Source organism: Chlamydotis macqueenii, chromosome 6 (genome assembly GCF_036417535.1).
Source record: "Chlamydotis macqueenii isolate bChlMac1 chromosome 6, bChlMac1.mat, whole genome shotgun sequence".
NCBI classification, from domain to species: Eukaryota; Metazoa; Chordata; class Aves; order Otidiformes; family Otididae; genus Chlamydotis; species Chlamydotis macqueenii.
In genome coordinates this window covers 34,404,123-34,426,777 of record NC_141561.1, presented here as the reverse complement: position 1 = coordinate 34,426,777, position 22,655 = coordinate 34,404,123, and the positions used below count along the sequence as shown (strand labels likewise).

Sequence of the window (22,655 nt, the reverse complement as noted above, 5' to 3'; positions counted from 1 at the left end):
TCTTAGCAAGAAAAGTATGGCACTGTGGGCTTTGGGTTTTTGTTTGTGGGGTTTTTTTCTCTTTTTCTTTTTTTTTTTTTTCCCCCAGCTCACCAGCTGTCACTGCAACCACAATGTACATCAAGTCTTAAATGGAGTCTTCTGTCAAATCTGAGCAGGTTTTGGCCAGCAGATGTATGGTAGACTCCAAAATTCATCGTTTTTCCAAGACAGAGAAGGAAGTGCTCAGAGCTCTAGACATAAGCTCCCTCGCTCCAGCTCCAGAGTTGATTACATATAAGATTATTCAGTATTACACAGTACCCCTAAAACACAGCATTCCTCCACATTTCCAAGACATGCATATTATTTCTACCTTTTTCTGCAAAAGCACACAGTTAGCCCATGCCATTTGCCTATTTGCCTGCTTCTAGTTCAGCTTCTGTTCCAACTTATGACCTACTCAGAGCTTCTATTACGTGTTCCGACATTGTCGCTCTGTAAGGGAGCCGCTTCTCCCACAACAGCAGCAACCCTTTCCCCCACCATTACAGGACACTCAACTGCTGAGAAACAACCCATCAGTCAAGTATCGGAGAAAACAGTCGAAAACCCACACCTTAAAAGAAATTTCAATTTTTCAGGATGTCCCATTTATGCATAGAAGAGTCAGCATCCTGGCAAGCAAAATGAAATAAACACAACGGTAGCAATTTGTAAAAGCGGACATAAACTGAGTTACCAAGTTGATGTAGAAATCCCCTGAGCTGACAGTTAAGGACTTTCTTCGGTCTTTGTGCCAAAAAAACCACAAGAGCAGATAAGGCATGAATTACACCAACAGTTTATGCTAGCTGTCACAGTATTTACTGTGAGACAAACTTTTACAACGCAGTTACAAGCACAACCACCTACAATCCATACAGCAGGAACTAGCTACTTTCACCTAATCTAAGAATGCGGCCTCACCAGTCCTTTGCAGTGAGGATCCTGGATTTATATGGAAAGTATTTGTGAGTATTTGTGAAATGTTACTCCCGATTTCAACCATTACTCGCATCTTCCTTACAAGTTACTTGCACCAGCCAGGCACGCATACAGTCTTAGCAGTGATTATGCTCTAGAGCTGGGCCTGCCCAGTTCTTCACTGAAATCTTTCTTCCAGTGGTTTCCGATTCACATTAAGTATCTGAAGGCATCTTCTTATAAACTCAACTTTAATCCCAGACAACGCTGCAGGAAGCGGGAACTGCATCTCAGATGCAAAAGCATCTGTCATTGCATACGGTTAGAAACACGGCACAGCAGACTACTCGTTTCCTTCACCTGGGGAGCAGCACTAGCCATGTCAAGGGCAGTCAGTGTCAGACCTTCTGCTTAGTATTTATTGATGCCAAAGATTCGAACGCCGTGCAGCTGTGGCAGCTTGGGGATAAGCACGGTCAGGAGAGAGGTTGTGTTGAGGATAAAGTGTGTTGGATCGTATTTTGTGTAGAAACTCGCCAGGAAGTACCTGCGGGAGAAAAGGGAGCAAGCTTAGCTGGTAACACCCTTGTCTACGAAGGAAACAAACAAAGCATAGCTGAAAAAAGCGCTTTAGTAGTCAGTAATATTTTACTGGTTAACAACTGATCTATTACTGTACTGAATACCTCAGGTTCTAGAATATCTACAGCAAAATTATGAACTAAGTCTCTTCTTTCCATACTTCTGGAGGTGCTAAAAAGCAACCCTCAGCTAGTATTTTCCTCAAGAACTTCTCCCCTGCCCTCAAGCTGGAGCCTCTCACTGCTGCAGCTACAAGCCAGATTTAGGATACAGGTTTTAAAAAGTGTAAGATCTGTTACCAAAATACTTGCAGTTCTGCTACCCTAGCAAGCTGCATTTGACATTTCTCAGTGCAAAAATAATTTACGCTGAGCACATCTGTGATTGGCATGATTTTAAAATGCTTCCCATCTGGCAGACGTTTCCAGCACATTATTTTTTTAAGCTAATCCACAACCTGTTCAGCTGGAAGAATAAGGGAATGCACCTCAGGAAATCCAATTCACTACAAACTTCTTTACACTTTGAGACAATAATTTCATCTCATGCTTTGCAAAAACTAGTCACAGAAATTAGGCTATTAGATTTAGTTTTTTCTGATTTTTTCCCAGCAAAAGGGAGATGTTTGTTTAGCTGATTATGCATTATTAGTGTATGAAGAGAACCATGGACAAGTGTTAAACAAACTTCCCACTGCAAAGTGGGAAGCTGTCTTTGAAGAAAGAGGGGATTTTTTTTTTTGAGGAGTTAAATATATTTTTTCAGTTTCTATCCTTTGTGACCCAACTTTGTAAACACAATGCTGTTTCCTCCCTTCCCCCCATCCCACCATGCAAGTGGACAACTTCCTTGACTGGAAAAACAGAAAGACTTTTTATAATTGGATATTAAATACGTATCTGATTTCCTTTAGTTACGCAACCATACTTTTGTCAACAGAGACAGCCTGTGTAGAATTGCTAATCTCTTTACATAACTAGTGTAAACAGAAGACAATCTGTACAAAGCAAAACTGACATGCAAAATCCTGGACCCCATTTAGTGAGATTCTGCCACGGTCCTCGTAACTCACAAGTTGCAAAAGGGTTAATAAATGCTGTCATGTGCGTGCATTAAAGGCAATTAGCTTAGATTTTTCAATATTTATGACTTCACAATATCTTAAAGACCTTTAGGAGTTAACAGTAAGTTCTCCTCTTAATGTTTCTTATCTTTAAAACCCACCCCCATTAATGACTGTTTACAAACTTCAACTTCAGTAATGTGACCTGGAGTGTTGAAAGCTGCAGGAAGACAGACAGTTGATTACATGGCCTGGAAACATGCACTCCCTACCTCTCTGATGTGGAAACAAACAAACAAGCAAAAAAAAAAAACAAGAGAGAGAATGATTTTAGAATGAAAATTGCAACCCATTTGTTGCAGCTTTTGAAATAATGGTTTTAAGATTCAGTTAATCCATAATACAGTTTTGAACTCACAGAATTATAGGAGAGATTGTGAAGAATTTTCTTGAAGATGTAAATTGTACTCCATAATCCAGTTGTTCCCAGTGTGTTAGTAGCCTAGCTTTCCCCTGATCAGGCGTTTCAAACGGAGTTCCCTTTACTGCATGCAAAAACACATACATTCCCTGGGGAAAACAAAAAATGAATACAGTGGCACTTTTAGATGTATTTTTTTAATAATTGTTACATTGTTCAATGCATTGTAAAAAAAAAAAAAAAAGAGAGTAAATGAATTCTCACCCAGAAGAGTTGCTAGCCTGTAATGACAAATTATAGAAGAAGAAGGAAGGGACAAGAAGTGATTTGCCCAAGGCTGCGCAGTCAGTGGCACAGTCAGAATTAAAATCAAAGTCTATGTGACATCTGATCCACTGCCTTGTCTTCTACATTAGATGGCAAAAATTGCATTAAATCAGCTGAATTTTAACAAGCACTAACAAGTTCAGGGTTGCCAATTTATATTACCGCTGTCCTAAAACAGCGTTCAATGAGTTATGGACAAAGCAAAAAACTGTCTATGACTACTGGCAATATTACAAGAACTTTGGAAAGCTTTCTCAGCCTCCACCAGCTTCAGATACTTAGAAGATGACTACCAGAATTTTGCTGAATACTATCTGTCCATCTCTTTGCTGCTTCTCTTTAACCAGACTGGACTGTTCTCTGCGATTGTTCCTGGTTGATGGGAGCATGCCAGGCCCAGTCTGTTCTGAAAGATCAGTCTGGGCCCAAAGATCAGGCCGGGGAGTCCAGCCTCTTCCAGTTTTAATGAACATTTGTTTTCTATCAAAGAGAGCACAAATCCTCCAAGCAAGTCTCTATCAGAAAATATCAAATACTTCAATTTTCATTCTTTCAGGTACGTTCACTTCATATGGACATACAGAAATGATGAGAGAAAGCTTTATACTGAAGAAATTTTTCAGAACAGAAATTGTTACAGAAAGCTTTATACAGAAGAAATGTTTCACATTTCTCTGACAAAGGAAATGAAAGTTGAGCAAGTCACTTTGTATCTTTTTCCACTTTTTTTTTTTTTTTAACAGTCCCCTGACCAGAGGCCTATTAACCTAAGGGAATTAATTTGATTAATTAATTCTTCAATTCCTGATGTTTGCAGCAACTCAGTTTTAATAACTTAATCAAAAAGGCACTGTGAGGACAGATCCAAATGCTTACTACACATTTTATTTCGCACTTGTACTTGCAGAAAGACCCACCAAGGTCAGCTAAGCAATTTCCATTAATGGAAATATAAGATTTTTTTTGGTTGTCAAACCATTCAAGGGTTTGATTCCAAAAAAGCGCCATTTACATGCTGAAATATCCCAAAGTGCAGTTTATACTCATCTTCTAGTGCTCCACTAGAAAACTACTTGCCAGTGCATGCTCTCATCCTTGTTGTCATTATAGCTACTTGCAATTAATTTGTTAAGGCATTTTGGAAATATTTAGTAATACTTGTCTCTGCCAACATCTTCCAAAGTCAGGCATGTCTGGTGCTGTCAAAGATAACGTACAAAATGCTCTAATGATGCTTACAATCCCATTATTAGTTTTAAGCCTATCTACAAAAATAAAAAGCTTGAATAAAAAACAAAAAACTTTTTTTTACAGCATTCTAGCAGATACTATCCAACCTCTTTAAAGTGAACCATCATTTTCCTAAATAAGGAAGAAGCTATCTTTTTGTCAAAACTTCTTTGCTATTAATCTTAGAAAGCTGCCTTAGCAAACCTCAAGTATGATGTAAATTACTGGATTACATCTCTCTGTTCTCTAAGCTTGGCAGGACCAATATATATACCAGCATTCCTTTAAATTATTACAACCAAGTTATAGCATCCTGGGGAGAGAAGGCAGAAAGATTCTTAAGGTCTTCAGCTTCCAAAAACTTTTGCGTACAAAAGTCATCATGAAAATCACAGCCCACCAAATAACAAATGGTTTCAGGGCTTGGGTCAAGGTAGTCCAGTTTTTCTCACAGTTTTCAAGTAAGATTTTTTCTTATGTCATGTACAGTGACAAAGTTGTACCCTGAAGTGATTCTGAGCTAAAATTTATCCAGCTTGGCCAGAAATAACAGCAAGAAGAAAAAGAACACAAACGTTTCTGGCCAAGGAACAGGTAAAGTGCTGAAATTAAACAATTTGGGATACTAACAGATTTATACAGAAACACTAGTAGATCATATCCAAGAATTAAAAATGTAGGATATTTTATGGATTCAGCATAGCTCTCTAATAATATAGAAAACACTACAAAAGTTGTTTCGCATGATTTTATGTTTGCAACATTCTCGCTTAATTAAATGCCTTCTACAAGAATACCTAAAATATGTAAGGAAGATTTCACGTCTTTTGTGCTTAAACCCGAAGTGATCATGCATCACTCCTCCTCCCAAAACCAGCCAACTCATTTAATAGTGGATAAGCCAAGTAGAGATAGTGTTCTGGGTAGCTGGATTTCATTATCCATACAACCTGGCTATTTTGCTCTTCTCCTGCTACTAAAAATAAATATGTATGAACAACTTCTCAAATTTTGTTACAAGAGAGGGTACTTACCAGGTTGTGAATGACGTTTGTTAAAGTCCAGGCAACAGGGACACTAAAGAAAGGAATGCTGAGCAAGACAATGTGCAGCATGCCAACTCCGAGTGCGTACGTCAGCCACATTCCACGACTGTTCATCACCCGTGTGTTTGGATTTACCTCGCTGTGGGCAACTCCTACGTTCATTTTTACCCTATAAAAAAGTATGAAGACTGAGACTACTGTTATAAAGAGGTACAACAGATATGCCATTTTCAATTTTGGGAAAGGCTGTTTTAAATAAGCGGGTCTGGAAGGAACACAGTGCATAAGCCAAGATGTACCTCAAGATCTTCAAAGCATGGTTTATAGGGAAGTCAGGACAAAGGGGCTGTCGGGAACTGTTTGCTTAAAAAAAGCCCAAACAAATAAAACCCACAAGCCAGCTACAGAAGGGACATTTTAAAAAAAAGTAGTAAGATGTGCTGTTAGAAGCTGAAGTTGCAAACCTGTCAGAAACCAAGCTTTGTAACTTTTGTACTCTAAATTCCTTTCTCCATCCACAACAATATCCGCAGTTCTTTTCCACTTCCTATACCAGACAATTTTCCTCCTATTTCTCATTCGTGTAACAGCTAATGAAGACTTCTTCAGATAGCAATTGCCCAGCCACCTACTGCTAGAGAGAACGAATAAAAACTAATTCACGCCTGCCTGCCTTGCAGCGGAACGCAGACTTCACATTTTCCTCCTCTCCCCATCTGCTCGTTTTCAGACAGACATTTCTGTCTTTCAAGTCTGGCTGAAATTAGCCAACGGGTTCAAAGTTTTCTCATTGACAGACGTGCGCAGCGATAAGACAGAAGAGTTTAATAATGCTGATTTCTGCAGGAGACTGACAGAACTTACTGGAGGTGGCTCACTTGGCCTGTTGTACTAAAATTTGTAATGATAATTAAAAAAAAACCCTCATTGCATGCTGCATATTCACGTGAACTGTAAGACTATTTATATTCATTTACGGGTCCGGGATAGAGATTTTTTTAACTCCCTTCTAAGTCAGTCTACAGGAGCGTTGCTTAACGAGAATAAACAGTTCGCTTTTGGTAGGAAGTTTGCTCCTGGTACTCGCATGGCGCTGTAAAGCGCCGTAACACCCAGGTGTTTTGCGGTACTAACAGCCGGCTGCAGAATGAAAACAGATGCGGTGAAACTGAAGCGGGGCAAGGCCGATTTTAAACCAACGCTTGCCGCGAAGCGTTCCAAAACGTGCGGGCAGGGGGAACGCGTTACCCGGGACGGGGGAAGTCAGTCAGGCTGTTCCTCCCTCTCCGGGATGCCGCACCGCCGGGGAGCGAGTACCTGAGCACACCTCACGCCATAGCCTGCCGTCTCTTCCAATCCACCCCCCACTCCCCCGCCTCAGGTTTCGTGTCCAAATCAGATGGGCACCTTCCCTCGGCTCCGCGCTGTCTCTCTCACGGCCGGCTGCCCAGCCGCACGGAAAAAGCGGGACGTTGTGCCCGCAGGAGCCGGGGCCTCCCCACCGAACCCAGTCCCCTCCCTGCGGCCTCCCCTCCCGGCAGACCCCCGCCTCAGGGCCGGGCCTGGCAGCAGCAGCAGCCCCGGGGCCTGCCGGCAAGCAGCGGCGGCGGCGGCTGCCCAGCCCGCCTTCCCGCCCTCCGCCTCCCGAGCGCGGCCCCACCTTTCCGGGAGACCCGCCGGCCCCCAGCGTCGCCGGCCCGGCGGCCGAGGAGCAGGAGTAGAGCTGCGGGCTGCCGTTAGAGCCCGCCGGCCGCCCCGTGGGCAGGGCTGCCGGCGAGGGGAGGGGCTGGGCCGGGCCGCCCGCACCGCCCACGGTAGCGGCGGCGGGAGAGGGGGCGCGGCGGACGCGCAGGTAGCGCAGCCCCCGGGGGCCCGCGGGGGAGGCGGGCGCCCGGGAAGGGCGGAGGGGAGAGGGGCGGCGTGGGGCGGTTGCCTGCCCGCCTGCCTGCCGCGGGAAACGCCGCCGCTCCGGGCTGTGCGGGACGGGCCTGGGCTCGGGCCTGGCGGGGCGCGGCGGCCCCGAAGCTGGGCCGGGCCGGGCCGTGCTGGGGAGTGAGGCCCTCTGGCCGGGGCGGGAGCCGCTTCCCCCTGCGGCGGTGGCTGCCTCCCCTCCCCTCCCCTCAGTTCGGCGAGGGGCTCGGCGGCCTTGCTGCCGGCGTCGTTTCGGCGCGGCGCTCCCCGTGCTGTTCTTAACCAAAAGCAGAAGCGGGAACTGGGGGCCGTTTGTGTGGTTTTAGGTAAAACCCAAAGGGCGACCGTCCGCGGGTTTTGTCTGCGGGTTTCCTCTGCTTTACTTTTCTCATAAACTGAAGAATTCCCTGAGTGCGTGTTCGGGTGGACCCCTAAGCAGGGTGGCTGTTGGAGAGGGGTTTGGGTGCTGCTCTGGAGCTGGGTGAGGCTGCAGCTGTGGAGTGTAAGGAGGTTTTGGTTGTGGTTTACCTGATGGTGTGCAGTGTGACAGCCAGGACAAGGAGTAATGGTAACAGGAGTAATAGGACAAGGGGTAATGGTTTTAAATTAGAATGGGGGTAATTTATATTAAATATAAGGAAGACATTTTTCACAAAGAGGGTGGTGGAGCACTGGCACAGGTTGCCCAGAGAGGTGGTGGATGCCTCATCCCTGGAAACATTCCAGGCCAGGTTGGCTGGGGCTCTGAGCAACCTGATCTGGTTGGAGATGTCCCTGCTCCTTGCAGGGGGGTTGGACTGGATGGGCTTCAAAGGTCCCTTCCAACCCTAACCATTCTATTCTGTTTGGAGAGCCCGCGTTTCAGGGATGTCTGACATCTTTTAGAGGGGCAGAAGGGCTGTATCAGTGGTGGTGCTCAAGCACAGGAAATACTATGCCTTCCCCACTGAGCACAGATTATAATATGCCCAGTCAGTAAAAAGTTATAGTAGTAATGTGTCTTGACTGAAATATGTATCTTTTAGCTAAAAAGTACTCAGAGGTTGGATGCATTTCCATAGGTATGCCTACCCTTCCCAGCAGGTGCTTGAGATGTGGCCAGCGTAGCTGTATGAGCATGTGTGTCCTCCCTCTGCCATCCAGCGAGCGCTGGCAGCCCTGTGTGGGGTGGTTTGGGTTCAGGGAAGGCGAGTGCACACTAGGAGCAGGTTCCTGTCCCAAAACTGCCTTTGTCAGTCACACCTCATAGAAAATTTGACTCTGAAATCTGCAACGTTTCTGTTTTAAGACCGTCCCTTGTCTCAGTTAGTGTCTTTTGGTAATGATATTCAGCTCTGATCTGGCGCTTGTCATTAGTTAATCCTGAAGAACTTGACATGGGAGTCCTCTATAACACGTAAATGTGTGAGGAAACCTGCCTCTCTGAATGCGTGTACATGATTAATGTTGGTCGGTCTTCAACAGCACATGTCTTCCCATGCTCCTCCTCTTTTCCAGTTTGTTTGGTGGAAAACGGATTTGTCATATATTTTTACCACATCTGAAAGGCAAACTCCCTTTGGAATGTAAATAACCAGTATAAAGAGATAACCCCTCTGTAGCTGTTCTCAGAAAAGCTTTAATTCTACTTCCTTTTCAAAACACTGTACCTTTTTTTTCCCCCCAAGTAACCATGTTTCTTCTTTGTCTTTTATGTTTAAAGAGTGGCAGTCTTCAGAAGGATATCAAGGCAGAGAAGAGTCCTATAATTGTTGTATCAGCTGCATATCACCTGCAAGATAGTGGTGCTCTGGTGTGTTGGCTGCAGTTCCTCACTGTGTCCTGGCTGTGTCAGGAGGAAATCAGAGTTTATTCCATGCCTCCACACGTGCTCATATCCCTGGGACGGGTGCTGAGATTGTGATCTATGTTCTCCAGCAGATAGCTTGGACTGACCGGATTGTTTGCCTTTCAATGTAAACAGCATTACGTAACATAACCCAGTAAAGACTGCCTCTGTGGAGCGAAGAAACGTTCCTTGTAGGACAGAGAGCAACCCAAGCCTGAGGTGTGAAGAGCTGTCTGGCAGTGCTCTTTATCCCCCCTTTCTCATATGCATAAGAAACTGTGGTTGAGTTCTTTGTGTCAAGCTACAGAGATAGATAAAGATTTTTCCTGGAGCTTGGTTAATTGTGTCTATTTGGGTACTTGAACAGAAATACATGCAAAAATTTGCAGATCCACTTACAAACTCTTTGTGGTAGAGTGTTTGTGTAATGCAGCGGTAATTTTATAACCTTTGTAAGTGTTTTCAGTGATTAAAAAAAAAAAAACAACCAAACTCCATTGGCTTGTAATATGAGGCATCTCTGTTTTCAAGTGGAAGATACAGAGACACAGAGGTAAACTGACCTGCTTGAGGGCACACAGTAAGTCAGATCAGAAAGGCAAGGTTATAATTCAGCAGTTTTTTGTTTTGCTTTGGTTTTCATTCTTGCCAGTAGATGGCATTGCCATTGAATATGACTTTTGCCTCAGCACCACTGTGCTTCCTCCCCACTTCTTTCCCGACTCCAAAACGGTTACCTTCAGGTTGTATTTCTTCCATGAATTTTTAGGTACCAGGAATCATGCACGCAAGACAGAAGTGCTGAGCTCAGAAATGTTAAATGTAAGGGGAAGAAATGATGGGAGGAGTTTGATTCCTCCCCCACTATCTCCCGTCAGTGCTGGAATTAGACCTGATGCTGGGTAAATATCCTAGCTGAAGACATTTCTGACTACCACTCTGCATTATCCTGTGGTCTGTCTAGTTGGTTGTAATTGCAAGACCGAAACCACCTGTGGTAGTAATTCAGAGGAGATGACTGTATAAATGTGAGATAACACACTGTTTTGTTCAGTATATCTCTGAATTCTTAAGGTTTTTCGTTAAAAGTTTCATCTACTTAAAATAGTGTTTTCTAGTCTAGACCTGTGTTTTGTTTCTTCCACAAGTCAAACTTACCTTGGAGTTACTTGTGACTGTGGAGGAAGCTGGGTCTTGCTGTATCTTGAAAATTTTACTCTTTAGCCATAATGTTGTTTTGCCCACATTTAAAAGTTGCTGGAAAACAATTACTTAGAAATGTATATTTGTAATATGCCTTTTACAATCTTCTCCTATTATCTTTCTGTGCAGCTTCTCTGAATCCTGTTCCACTATGAAACAGCTGCCAGCAGAAACTATTCGTCTCCTTTCAAGTTCTCAGGTGATTACATCAGTTGTCAGTGTGGTGAAGGAGCTGATAGAAAATTCCTTGGATGCCAGTGCCACAAATCTCGATATTAAACTGGTAAATCTTCTTTCTTTCTTTTACTCTCACAAAGAATTGGAAGTAAAATGAGATGCAAGAAAAGTTGTTTCACTGCAAACTTTTTATTTTTAGGCTATCGTGGTTTTGGGAATGGAAGGGTATGAATAGCATTTATATATATGTTTTTTAACCTCAAATAAAAATGGTCCAAAATCAGTTTCCCTTAACTTTTTGGAGGCTCCACTGAAATACTAAGTCATATTTGTGCTGTTAGGTGTATCTCAAGGAAGAACTGTCAACTTCTTTAATACTTCTTTTCCTACTTAGGAATTTACTTAATTTACTTTTTCTGACTGCTAGCTTGTTTTAAAAGATCTTGCACTTCTGTTTCACTGCTAGGCTGCCATGCGCAATTCTTGTTACAAAATATTGTCAAGAAGGTGAAAATGGGAACAATGGAAGAGGTCGGTGATGGTCATGTTAAATGTTTTGGTAATACAAGTTACCACATGATCCCTTATCAGCATGATGAGCACTGGCTACTTCTAACATTTTATTTTTCTAAGATGTTAAAAAAAAAAATTGGCATACCACTCAAGGATCGTTTCTGAAAAAATAAAATTGTTTATAGTAAGAAACTTGTGCTTTTTTCTCCCTAATTGGGTGAAATGGCTAACTGATCAGCTTCTCTTGCCTCCAGTGTTTCTGGGTTTGCATTATTTTGTCAACAGTGGCATAGTGGCAGTATCTCCTACTTGGTAAGAAAGTATGTTGTTACAGTCTGTATAAATGAATTTGTCCAGAATTGCATCCAATTTCCTTTCCTGCAAATAACAGTGAATATGTAAGCTATTCTCAAATTAAGTGTTAGACAAGTGCTCTTAATTAGGAGGAGGATGATTCAATTTCTGCTTGTTTCCTTGTCCATGTCACTGCTGTCTGTTCTGAATGAGTCTCAAGTGTTTCCCATCTGAGTATGGTTTCCTGCAGATACCAAGGAACATTTGTTGTTTGCCTTAAGTGAGCTGAAGATGTTCTGTCTTCACTGTGGTCTGTGATGACCTCTATCTTCTCAATATTTAGACAACATAGTATCTTGCTTCATGAGTAACTCCAAAGTGAGTAGTTTGTGCATAGTTCTGGGGATAAGGGTATCACAATCAGATCCTGTGAGCTGATCAATAACTGGAAGAAGTCAACAGAAAGTTTTGGAGCCTTCAAAACTTGTTAAAGCAGACCTTATCTCTTTTGATGCAGAGCTGATTATAGAGCCATGCAGATGGCCAGAGGAGAGAGCCCTCTAATCAGCATGGGTTTCACAGTGCAATAACCAGCTGTTTCCATAGTGAGAGATCCCAAATAAATTAAAAAGAGATTTTTAAAAATTTCAACCATTTCCAGTGCGTGAGTTGTCTCCACTACTGTTACATTGTTTGTCATTTCAGCTCCATCCAAATTGCTGTGTTTCCAAAACAAACAAACCAACCAACCTGGCTTTACACAGGTTGTCAGTGAGTAAATGAGATTTGCTAATTGTTATTCTGGGGGTACTAGGGCAAAAGGGAACACTTGCACTTTGCACAGCTGTACACAATAATACTGTGAAACAGTGAATTCTTGTTCTGTGATTTTTTTTTTCAATAAGAATATTTTTATATTAGAATACTATTTTTATTGCGTGACATTTAAATAAGGTCAACCACATAATAGAGCTCAATGACCACATTAACTCTGGATTGGTTCAGAAGCATAATAGAGAACAGAAACTTTGAGATTTCATTTTACAGCTTGATAGTTTTTGCCTGAAACTTGCAGCATTTTCATTGTTTTAACCTTTTCCGGATGAATTAGAAGGGCTAGCTTGTTACCCAGTTTGCCTGAACAGAGGCAGAAATGGCTTTTTTGGAGACACAGACGGAGGTTAACCTGCAGGTGGAATGGTTCTTGGGTAGAAACCATGGCAGTGGTCAGTTGTATTGGGAAGCTTTGGCTAGTGTCTTATTCTGGTTAACTTCTTGGTTGACCAGACTCCAATAGGTGATGTTATTGAGCCTCTTTGCACCATGCATCAGCTAGCTTTACACAACACTGGGAAAAATATCAGTTTATGTTGTAGTTTTAGATAATGTGATACTACTTTAATTAGAGTTATAAGCCAGTCGTTTGATTAGAAGCGGAACTGTGGCCTTTCTGTAAGGTGTTGAGTGGCATCTGTTTATTAATTTGAACTTCAGCTTTGTTACTTTTAGAAATACAAACGTGGTGGAGCTTGCCTGGTTGTTAGCAGCAGGGTCAACTGCCCCTGTGCACGGCTGTGCATTAAGCATATGTAGAATGATGGTTTTATTCTTGATGTGATGTCCTGGCTTCAGGTATGCTAAAACCCATTGATGCAGCAGCATAATTGCTTGTGTATGGATAAAGAGACTCCACGGGCATCAGTCTGTCAGTTTCTCTACTGACCCCTAACAACAGGAATTTATGAGAATAATTTTCACAGTCTGACTGAGACCTGCATATTTTAATTAACAGAGAAGATAAGCAACAGCCTGTGTAGTAGTTGGAGCAGACTGCAATTTGGGAAGAACAAATCTTAGCTACAGGCTTGCTACTGTTATACAAAATGGCTGTTGTAAAAGGCAGACACTCATTTCTGCTCCTTTTTTTCCAATGTGTGAAGTGGGAGCTTTAATCCTTAGAACCTTGTTAGAGGAAGCTTAGCTCAAGGTGAGGTTCCACTGTACACCTGATCCATCTCATTGCCGGAAAAGCAGAGTCCTACATCCATCTGCATGACATTGCTGGACGTTTCTGCGCCTCGTAATCCATTAATCTTGCTGATGGAAAAGAAAAGTAAGCCAGCAAGAAAACTGTATTATTTGTGCCGGTTTAATAAGCTGAATTGACCTTAGAGTTCTCAAGAGTTGTACCAGAAGCAAAGATGCAACTGTGCAGCTGTAAGTAAAGGAGGAAGTTGAACCATGAGGTTTGGCATCAGTGATCTGGTAGAGCAAGTTTAACATCTCACGGCATCACGACCTCAGTAGTATTTAGGTCGTGTAGCATGGTGGAGGGTGTTGCAGAATACAAAGTTCAGGCATTGTAATATTTTAAGTAAAATGTGTGCAAGAAAAAAGGAGTAATATTAAAAAGAAATAGAGACTGATTCATGTAACATTTTGATTCAAGTTAAAGAAGATAAATCTCACTTATTGTAAAATGGTCAAACTCTTTGTTAGAGCGTACAGCTGCGGAGTAGGTGGTTTCCCCGTTATGTCTCCTTATGTATTTCATGTTTAGTTGAGGTGTATTACTTAGGTTCTGGTTTGCTTTCTGGTAGGAGGGTGACTCAAATATTAGCAAAAGCATTGTTTTTCACCTGATGATAGCTTTGGCACCATTAATTAATATGGAAAGTGAAATGTATCCACATTTATATTGTGTATCAGTTCATTAAATACATATAGTTCTGTGCCTACCTTGGAGGCTTTTGATGTTTCCAAATGCAGATTATGTGTGAATCCAGATAATATCTTTAGATCCCTTCCTTTTGTTTTTAATTGCATTATTTTTTTTTACTTCAAGAAATAACCGTCAGGGTACACTATATTTTTTTCATAACTGCCTCTGCCCAGATGGGACGACAAAGTTGGTTCTGTTTCATCAGTCAGCTTTCTGTGAGCAACGCGCTCTCTACAGCATCAGTGGTGGTAGCCACTCATTCAACATATTCTTTATAAGCAAAACCACTCTTAAGGTCTCCTAGGTGTATTATACAATACAGCACATTTTTCTGTATATTACATCATAATCTTTTCAAAGAGCCAGGTGTGTGTCTGTAAAAGAAGCTTAGTTAGTGATCCTGCTGCTGTAATTACCTTCTCCTCCTGGCTTGTGATTTTTTTTTTTTTTTTTTTGGATGTGATTTACATGTGCAGATTATAATGTAGCAGGAAGGAAGCATTTGTTTGCTGCACCTGTTGGAGATGTTATAGAACCTGAATTCCATATTTCATTTAGCTATCCTAATTATCTGCATTTTCAGAGTTTTACGTTATTTATGCTGGTATTTATTGAAATGACATATTTAAATCGGAATTCAGTAAAATATATATTGCATATATCTAAAGGTAAATCACAAAGATTGAACTTTGCTTCCTTGAAACCTGTTTTTAGAAGAGCCTTTAAGAACCTTTATTTCTTTTTGTAACATATTGTACCTTTTTACAAGCTCTCTTATTTCTGTCTTGTCCCCTTTCATGCCCTGCTCCCATGAGAAATGCAGCTTCTCTATACTGAGAGACAGTATAGAGACTGGAAAACCTCTGCAATAGTGAAATCACCTAAATAGAGTGAAGTTGAAACAATTCTAAGTAAGGGGTCACTGACTTTAACAGACACAGGGCTGTGGTGGTTTGAAAAAATTGATACCAGACAGGTAAGAGAAATGAAATGAAAATATGTGAAAAGTCTTTATCTTTCCAGCTATAGATCCTTTTCTTGAGCTTAGATTTTTTGCATTTCATCACAGTTTAAACAATATACTTAATTGCTGTTTCAATTTACTGTATTTATATTTATCTGCTATTTCCAAACTACAGGGTATGAATTACATTGACTTTTTCTTTTCTTGTCTTTTTTTTTTTTTTTTTTTTTTTTTTAACCAGACATTTAATGGTTGGTCAGTTTCTTCAAAAAAGCAAAACTCCTGCTTCTATCTGGATGGCTATAACCTGTAACCTTAGCTGCTTCAAACTTCTGTCTTAATTTATTTGTCTGTTTTAGTACTCCTTTTATGTTTTGTTCATTTTTAGGAGAATTATGGGTTTAACAAAATAGAAGTAAGAGACAATGGCAATGGAATCAAGGTTGCTGATGTTCCAGTTATGGCAGTTAAACACTACACCTCAAAAATAAGCTCTTCTGAGGACCTTGAAAAGCTGACAACGTATGGTTTTCGTGGGGAGGCTTTGGGATCAATTTGCTGCATATCAGAGGTGAGCAGTTGCTATAAATGTGTCTAGTCTTTTGTGTTGTGATTGTTTTGTGTGTGTGTGTTTGTGAAAGTTTTATTAAAATACCAGTGCAAAGACTTGGAGTTGTTCCAGCAGCCTGCCAGGGTTATGTTTTCTGAACAGTTTGGCTTGTGTATGCTGCCTTTCTCTACCTCCCCAGAGGTCATGTTATATGGTTAGGAAGCCGTATGGATTTCTTGAGTGTGTGTGTAAGTCCTGTCTTTCTGTCATACTGGTCGCAGCAGTGCTCTGTTTGTTTTCCACAGTCAGAATAGGTCAGAGACAGATTACTTAGTGTTTCCTTCTCTTTTGTGTCAGGGTATAGATACATGATTCCTTAGAACACTGGCTTACCCTCTTCAGTGTTACCAGCAAATACAATGTCAAAGAGTATGGCTGAGTTTGCTACTTGAATTAGAGTAAGTCAAAATGAGGAACAGCAGAGAGTGGCCAGGAGAAATCATTTCAGGGAACCAATGGCACACATAGCCACCACTCCAGTAACAATTTCTGCATTGATGTTATCTAGGTGATCAGAAGTAATGGGATCTTGTTGGGCTCCCTATGACTCCTTGACATGTATATGACTGCAGTGGCGCAAACTTTGTTGTGTATATGAGTAAACAGGAACTTGCTCCCTGTCCTGTCTGAATCTGATCCATATGTTTGTATTAAGAGGACAGTGTACTGATATTTAGGATTTAACTTGTGGACTGAGATTAAGTAAGTTGATTCAAAACCATCTGAAGAGTTTTCAGGCTGTTAAGGGCATAGCATCTATCTGTTCCTTTGTGCTCTGCCTTTCTGTATGCGTGCTGCACTGAGGTCAAGTTTTTGATTCGTCTTTCTAAGTCTGCCAAGGATTAGATCCTGCAAGAAGATACTGATACCTGTGTCTGGTTGGAACAGTCAACTGTCAAGGTCAGGAGAGATCTTAGAGCTTGACTCCTTGCTGCCTTCGGCCACGTTCACATTGCACTAAGCAGGAGTGGGTTGTGTGTTTTGATGGAGATTTCCAAAGATGCTTTCAAAAGTGTTGGTGTTTTGACAGATGATGACAGACCTCAATCATTGCTTCCTTCTAGTGAGTTGTCAGAGCAGGATGCCGACTGTTCTGAGCTTTTAATCAGCTCTGTGGTACGTTTCATAAGAGATGGGAGGTGACCTGAGTGTATTATGTACTTTAATAGATATTACTTTAATGCTTGGATCAGTAATTATGTTAATTAAACACTCCTGGCATTTAATTGCATTCTGCCTACCCAAACTGCTCCCTGAAGTTTCAGTTAAGAAGTACTTTACTATTGGTCCTTAAGTAGGTCCATAGTATTGTAATTTCCGATTAATCAGTTACTGTTTTTCTCTCCAGAGGCATGGCTGAACTCTGAATGATTCATATGAGACACTAAAATACACCAGAATATCCTGAAGCTCTGTGTGTGCGATAACCTTTTTGTCTTTCAGGTGGTTAAAGTGTCGTGGTTCAGTTGATCAAAATGTTGATACCTGAACTCAGGGAACTGTGGTTTTAGTGAACGTCTGGTTTATGACTGGTCTTACTAAAGCAAATCTGTGTATTACCTTAACAGCTTACAAAACATTGCTACTCCTGATTGCTAGATACATTTGGGTGTGGAAAGATAATATACTGTTTGTTTGATAGGTATGTTTGTAGAATCCAACATGAGTTCAAGTTGTCATAGTATGCTTTCTCTGACGAAGGATGAAAATGCAAAATTATCAGTTGATTTAGCTGTTTATTTAACCTGTTTTGGAATAGAAAATAACAGGAGTGTGTGTTGTAGGTAGTAGGGATTGCTGTGCTTCGTGTATTAGTGTGATAGAAATTCATGGCTTTTAATTGAATGGATGGAAGTATGAGTAATAATGCTGACTGTTTCTGTGACTGTAATCTGTAGAAGAAAAATTCTATAAACTAAGTAGATGTAATTGTGGTGACTAAAATAACACAATGGTAAGAGTGGTAGCGAAGCTTATCTAAGCTTCTTTTGAACTTTGCAAATCCTTGATTGACACATTTTTTTTAAATCATTCTTTTCAGGTTTTGATCACAACAAAGACAGCTGCTGATGATTTCAGCACTCAGTATGCTTTAGATAACAATGGTCATATAACTTCTAAAAAGCCTTCACATCTTGGGCAAGGTAAGGTATTGTTCTGGTGTTGCACTGTAACAGAAGTATTTTATGTTTCTCTGAGGCTCTATTTGATGTTGAAATACCTGTTCTAGACTTGAGGCTAGATAGGAAGTCTTTGCAGCTGTAAGCATTTCTTGCCTTATGTCTGTCAGCTGAGAATGTGTTGTTATTGTAAGAAATAATATGTCTTACAAGTTGCTTTAGATACTAATTATAAACTAATTTCTCCTTCTCTGATTATGTCTTCAAGCTGAAATAGTGGAAATAAAAGCTATAAAAATATAATGCCCCAGGTCCAGGCAAAGTTACTATATAAGTATATGTAAGATTTGTTCAGGACCAAAGTAATATTTCTGTATGTAGCAAAATCCTTGCTTAAAGGAGGAGTTGCCCTGCTGCTATACGAAGGAGTTGCTGGAAGCAGCATGGCTATAGGACCAGGCAAAGTCACGGTTCTTTCTAACCTGCAGGAAGGGTGTGTTGCTAGGAACCCTTCTGCATGTTTGTGTGAAAGGTTAAAGGCTGCCCCCACGTCAGAGGCAGGCCTTGGTGGTTCAGACATGGTGTAGGTTTGGGGTAGCATCTGCTCTACTTTGTGCTCTGCTCAGCTAGTTGTTGCTCAGCGAGGACCATTAAGACCATGCTGTGGTCTCACATTCATGCTCCATCCAGCGTGTATTCCCAGAAGAGAAGTAGTGTACTCCTTTGTTGAGATGAGGATGTGCTCCTGAGGAAGCAGTTGCAGCTTTTCCATAAAGCTCAGCTTTCCTAGCTGAGCCACAGCGGCTGCTTGTCCATATTACGCCCACAAGCTGTCCCCAGTTGGCTGCAGTGCTCATACGCCAATGAGGGGCTAGCTGACTGTCCACCCAGCTCCCTTCCTCCTCAGCACTCACTGGCTGCAGGGAGCTGTTAAGCCAGAAGCTGCCAAGGGCTAGTCAGTGGGCAAATACTGAAGAGCTAAAGCAGAGAACTCTATTTTTAGCTAATTTTAACCAGGGACTCTCTTTAAAATTTAAACTGTAGTCTTTTCCGTGACTGGAAAGCCTGTGGGTTCGGTTGTCTTGTCTTTCATTGAAATCGTTGAATGATTGACTAAATTCTGTGACATTTATTTAATACTTTGCAATATCCTTACAGGCTAGGAATTTATGTTATTGCGGTGGTAGATGAATATTCCTCCTCTTGCTGTGTACTGTGCCTTGAACAGAGGTATCTGGCTCTTCGGGCACTACCCTAAAGCAACTGGTTGTCAAGGGCCTTAACAGAGCTCAGTGTTAATACTGCACTTATAACTAAATAAAGGAGGGGAATCACAGCTCTTGAGATCTATAGGTACTTTTTTGGGGAAGGATGACTGCTAATTTGAAGTATTTCTTCTCTAATTTCTTCTGCTAATATAATCTAATTTAGTGTCAATAGGGTTTATTTTGTGTGCAGCAGCATACAGACAAGTCTCTTCAAATAAAAATGAAGTTTCCTCAATATCCCGTCAGTGCTATGCTTTCAGTGTAATGTCTACTTGTTTTTTGTCACCTGCTTGCAGGTACTACAGTAACAGTCCTGAAGTTGTTTAAGAATCTTCCTGTAAGAAAGCAGTTTTACTCAACAAATAGAAAATGTAAGGAAGAACTGAAAAAAGTCCAAGATCTACTGATAGCATATGGTATCATAAAACCAGACCTGAGGATAACTTTAACACATAATAAGGTAATAATGAGTTTTTCTCTATTATCTATCTTAAGGATCAATTTTGTGATGAATTTATGCAGTTCATCTAATACTTAGATAAAATATATCATTCCTAAGAATTTGCTTTCATCCTAGGTTTGCTTTGGACGTCTTTCTTCCCTTCATAGATATGTATATATAGTCATTACAGATTTTGATCCTAAACTTCTAAAACTCAGGCTCAGATCTGCCTTTTGGTCTGTTCCAATGGATGCCTGGTTAGATAAATGAAGTATGAAAATTATTTTGCGTGCTAGCGGTTAGTAAAGATGGTGGTGGTGTCCTGCACAACAGAGCAGTGAGACCTGACTGGGCCACGAGGCCTGATCAAGTGTTGGCCTAAGGCAACTGAAAAATCTCTCAAAACTCAATTTGTTAGGCTATCTGTCTGAGTAGGTGGCTTGCTGTATGCTGAGTCATAATTACTCAGTACATAATGATGGTTTTATTTAAAAAAATTTTAAAATTCCAAATAATTTGCTACATTAGTGTGAGTAAGAGTAACATATATTATAACAACAGGCTTTAGTTGAGCTAGTTGATTTTTGTTTAGACTTGGGGGAATGGATGCAGAGGCTACTTGGAAGCCACTTCGACTTCACAGCATACCAAACAGTGATTTTACAACACAGCTACAGAAATTGCACACACAGCTATGGAAATAACACACTGAGTAGTTCTTCTTTACCTGACCCCAATTTAACGTAGCTAACGTTATTGTCTGTACCTCCGGTTTTTGGCACCTCTGAGAGGAAAGCTATGCAAAAGAATTTCCAAGTTGCCACAGAGTAGAGAGTGACATGTTGTGGCCACATCCCTCGCCAATTCTTTTTCTGTGAGAAAATACTTTTGTTTGTTATCTTGCTATTTGACCTGTTCATTGAGCAATTTTGATCAGTTACTCTGTCAACCAAACATTCACACTTCAGTTCCCTTTCTGGAGGAATGATTAATGACGCTGTGCTTTCCTGAGAAGAAAACAAATTGCCCATCCTTTTCTGGAGTTGTATAACATGCTCTGATTATATTGCTGTATGTATTTCTAAATATCAAAGTGTAGATCCTGTGGAAAACAAAAGCCTGCTTTGTGGCTACAGAGGAAATATTCCAAAGCTGAGTAAGCATAGCTACTTCCAGTTTTCTTTCATTGTGACTACAGAAAGTTTGAAACCAGAGATCTCAGGATCATGCGCTTCTTAATTTGTGTTCTGCTCCCTGACATATCTAACAGTGCTTTCACAGTATTGGTCTTAAATGTTGGTTATTAAAACTGTTTTCATCTTTTATTGGTGATTTGGTTTTGCCCTCTCTGATGGATGTGGTATTTTTTTTCTGTAGTTAAGCTGAGGCTTTTATTCTTGGCTACTGCAAGGAGTTAGTACAGTTCATTGCCAGTGCCTTCTGTGGACCGTTATTTGCCCTCTGTGGCAACTCTAGCTTGTAATCTTCTATTACAGATCTTAAGTTTGATATACTGTGTTGGGAAACATCTTATTTTTGAAGATGGTTGCTCAGTTGACTTTTCTGAACTAGACATCTATTGCATGGTTGCCTAGGGAGTTTGTGTGAGCCTTTGTGGTCTGTTTGGAAATTCCTGTTGATGCCTCTGGGTGCTGGCATAGAGGCATGGGAATGTGACTCCTGAGTAAGACAGTAGTAATTTGGGGGAAAAGAGGAACAAGGAGAGGGGAGCAGCAGTGAGATTGCTGCTGACAAGTTGCAGGTTTTTTTCACGGTGCTTTGGTTTTTATCCTCTTTGATTAGACTATTACATATCTTGGTTTTCTTTTTGCATGCTTATTTTAATACAATGGCAGTAATGTGCAAGAAGTTTGTCAAGTGTCTTTTTCACAATAATTACTGCAAAAATGGTGTGGAGAGCATATGATAGTGGCTATCGCATATTGGTTTTGATTACCTATCATATTAGCTTCAGAGCACAATACACAATTTGAGTAGGCAGAGTAAATCAGTACGAATGCTATCTGCAGGCAGTATATATTCATTGTAATGAGAGAGATGGTCTCTTCATTCAGCACTGCCAGCCTTGTGCTCATTTAATTTATTTAGAGAAGAAAAAAAAGAAAAGAACTGCTCAGACATGTTTCAACACAAGAGGTCGCTCAGTAGCTGCTGCTGAGCTGGGAAAATCAAAGGCTGAAGAGATTGTATGGTAAATGTGTATGTGTAAATGCTTTAAAATAGTCTGGCAATCATAGAATAGTTAGGGTTGCAAGGGACCTTTAAAGGTCAATGTTAAAATACTTGTTAAAGTATTGTTAAAATACAATGTTAAAAAAACTTTGAGGATTCCTGTATTTCTACTGCTGTTTTAGTTCCTGACAAAATAAAAATTACCTATTGCATCATACCTTTTAAGAAAGTTGAAATTACGAAATTCCAATGCAGAACAACTTTCAACAGGTTTATGTGCATCCATTTTACCATAATATCACAAAAGATGAATATTCATTAGTTCTTTTTCCTTCAGATGCTAAATATTGTTGTCATTTTTAATTCAGATCAGAAGATGTTTTTTCCTATAGTGATACTACAGTATATCTGTACTTGAATAATACTCTACTTGATAGGGTTGTCTGTGATTTTTTTTTTTTTTTTTCTTCCTTTTGGTGGTGACTGTTGTACTTCTGTTTGAAATGCACTAGGAGAAATAATCTGCTTCTTAGAATGCCTTTTCATAGATTATATATTAGTTTTTAAAAAAATGTATGTGCCATTATTCAGAGGAGTTCCTAGAATCCCAAATTCTTGAGGCTGAGCCAATACTTTCTGTTGCAATGGAAGAAGATATACATCAGGAGTGAGATCAGGTTCCAAGGCTTAAAAGAGCAAGAAGGTAGCAGAGATGAGGTATTACAGAAGTAGACTAAGAAAGATGGGTTGAAAGTGTTGAAAGGGTAGTGCAATACAGTGTATTTAAGAAATCTTG

At 40.7% G+C, this 22,655-nt stretch overlaps 2 protein-coding genes across 7 annotated transcripts in view; one reads left to right on the top strand and one right to left on the bottom strand.

Annotated features, from left to right (window-relative positions):
- Nucleotides 1–61: 61 nt before the first annotated feature.
- On the bottom strand, nt 62–7,425 carry ORMDL1 (ORMDL sphingolipid biosynthesis regulator 1). 2 transcript variants are annotated; one of them, XM_086750790.1, is made up of 4 exons: nt 7,275–7,425; nt 5,603–5,783; nt 3,009–3,160; nt 62–1,492 (listed from the first exon to the last, which is right to left on the bottom strand). In XM_086750790.1, the coding sequence occupies exons 2-4, from the start codon at nt 5,774–5,776 to the stop codon at nt 1,357–1,359; spliced, it is 462 nt and encodes a 153-aa protein (XP_086606916.1). In that variant the 5' UTR covers nt 5,777–5,783; nt 7,275–7,425; the 3' UTR covers nt 62–1,356. The 2 variants fall into 2 exon arrangements, with proteins under 2 accessions (XP_086606916.1, XP_086606915.1); XM_086750789.1 differs by lacking the exon at nt 7,275–7,425 and adding an exon at nt 5,914–6,211.
- A 7-nt stretch (nt 7,426–7,432) lies between these two features.
- PMS1 (PMS1 homolog 1, mismatch repair system component) overlaps nt 7,433–22,655 on the top strand; it is a 48,154-nt gene continuing 32,931 nt past the window's right edge. For 3 of the 5 annotated variants that reach the window (XR_015258902.1, XM_086750785.1, XM_086750787.1), the window contains exons 1-5: nt 9,454–9,572; nt 10,686–10,839; nt 15,615–15,797; nt 17,878–17,980; nt 19,521–19,684. Coding sequence is in view for 4 of the 5 variants with exons in the window: in XM_086750785.1 (XP_086606911.1) it covers nt 10,708–10,839; nt 15,615–15,797; nt 17,878–17,980; nt 19,521–19,684 (582 nt within the window). In the remaining variant the exon portion in view is untranslated. Of the gene's footprint in view, nt 7,467–9,453; nt 9,573–10,353; nt 10,382–10,685; nt 10,840–15,614; nt 15,798–17,877; nt 17,981–19,520; nt 19,685–22,655 lie in introns of those variants that run through there. The other 2 variants (XM_086750788.1, XM_086750786.1) reach the window with 2 other exon arrangements.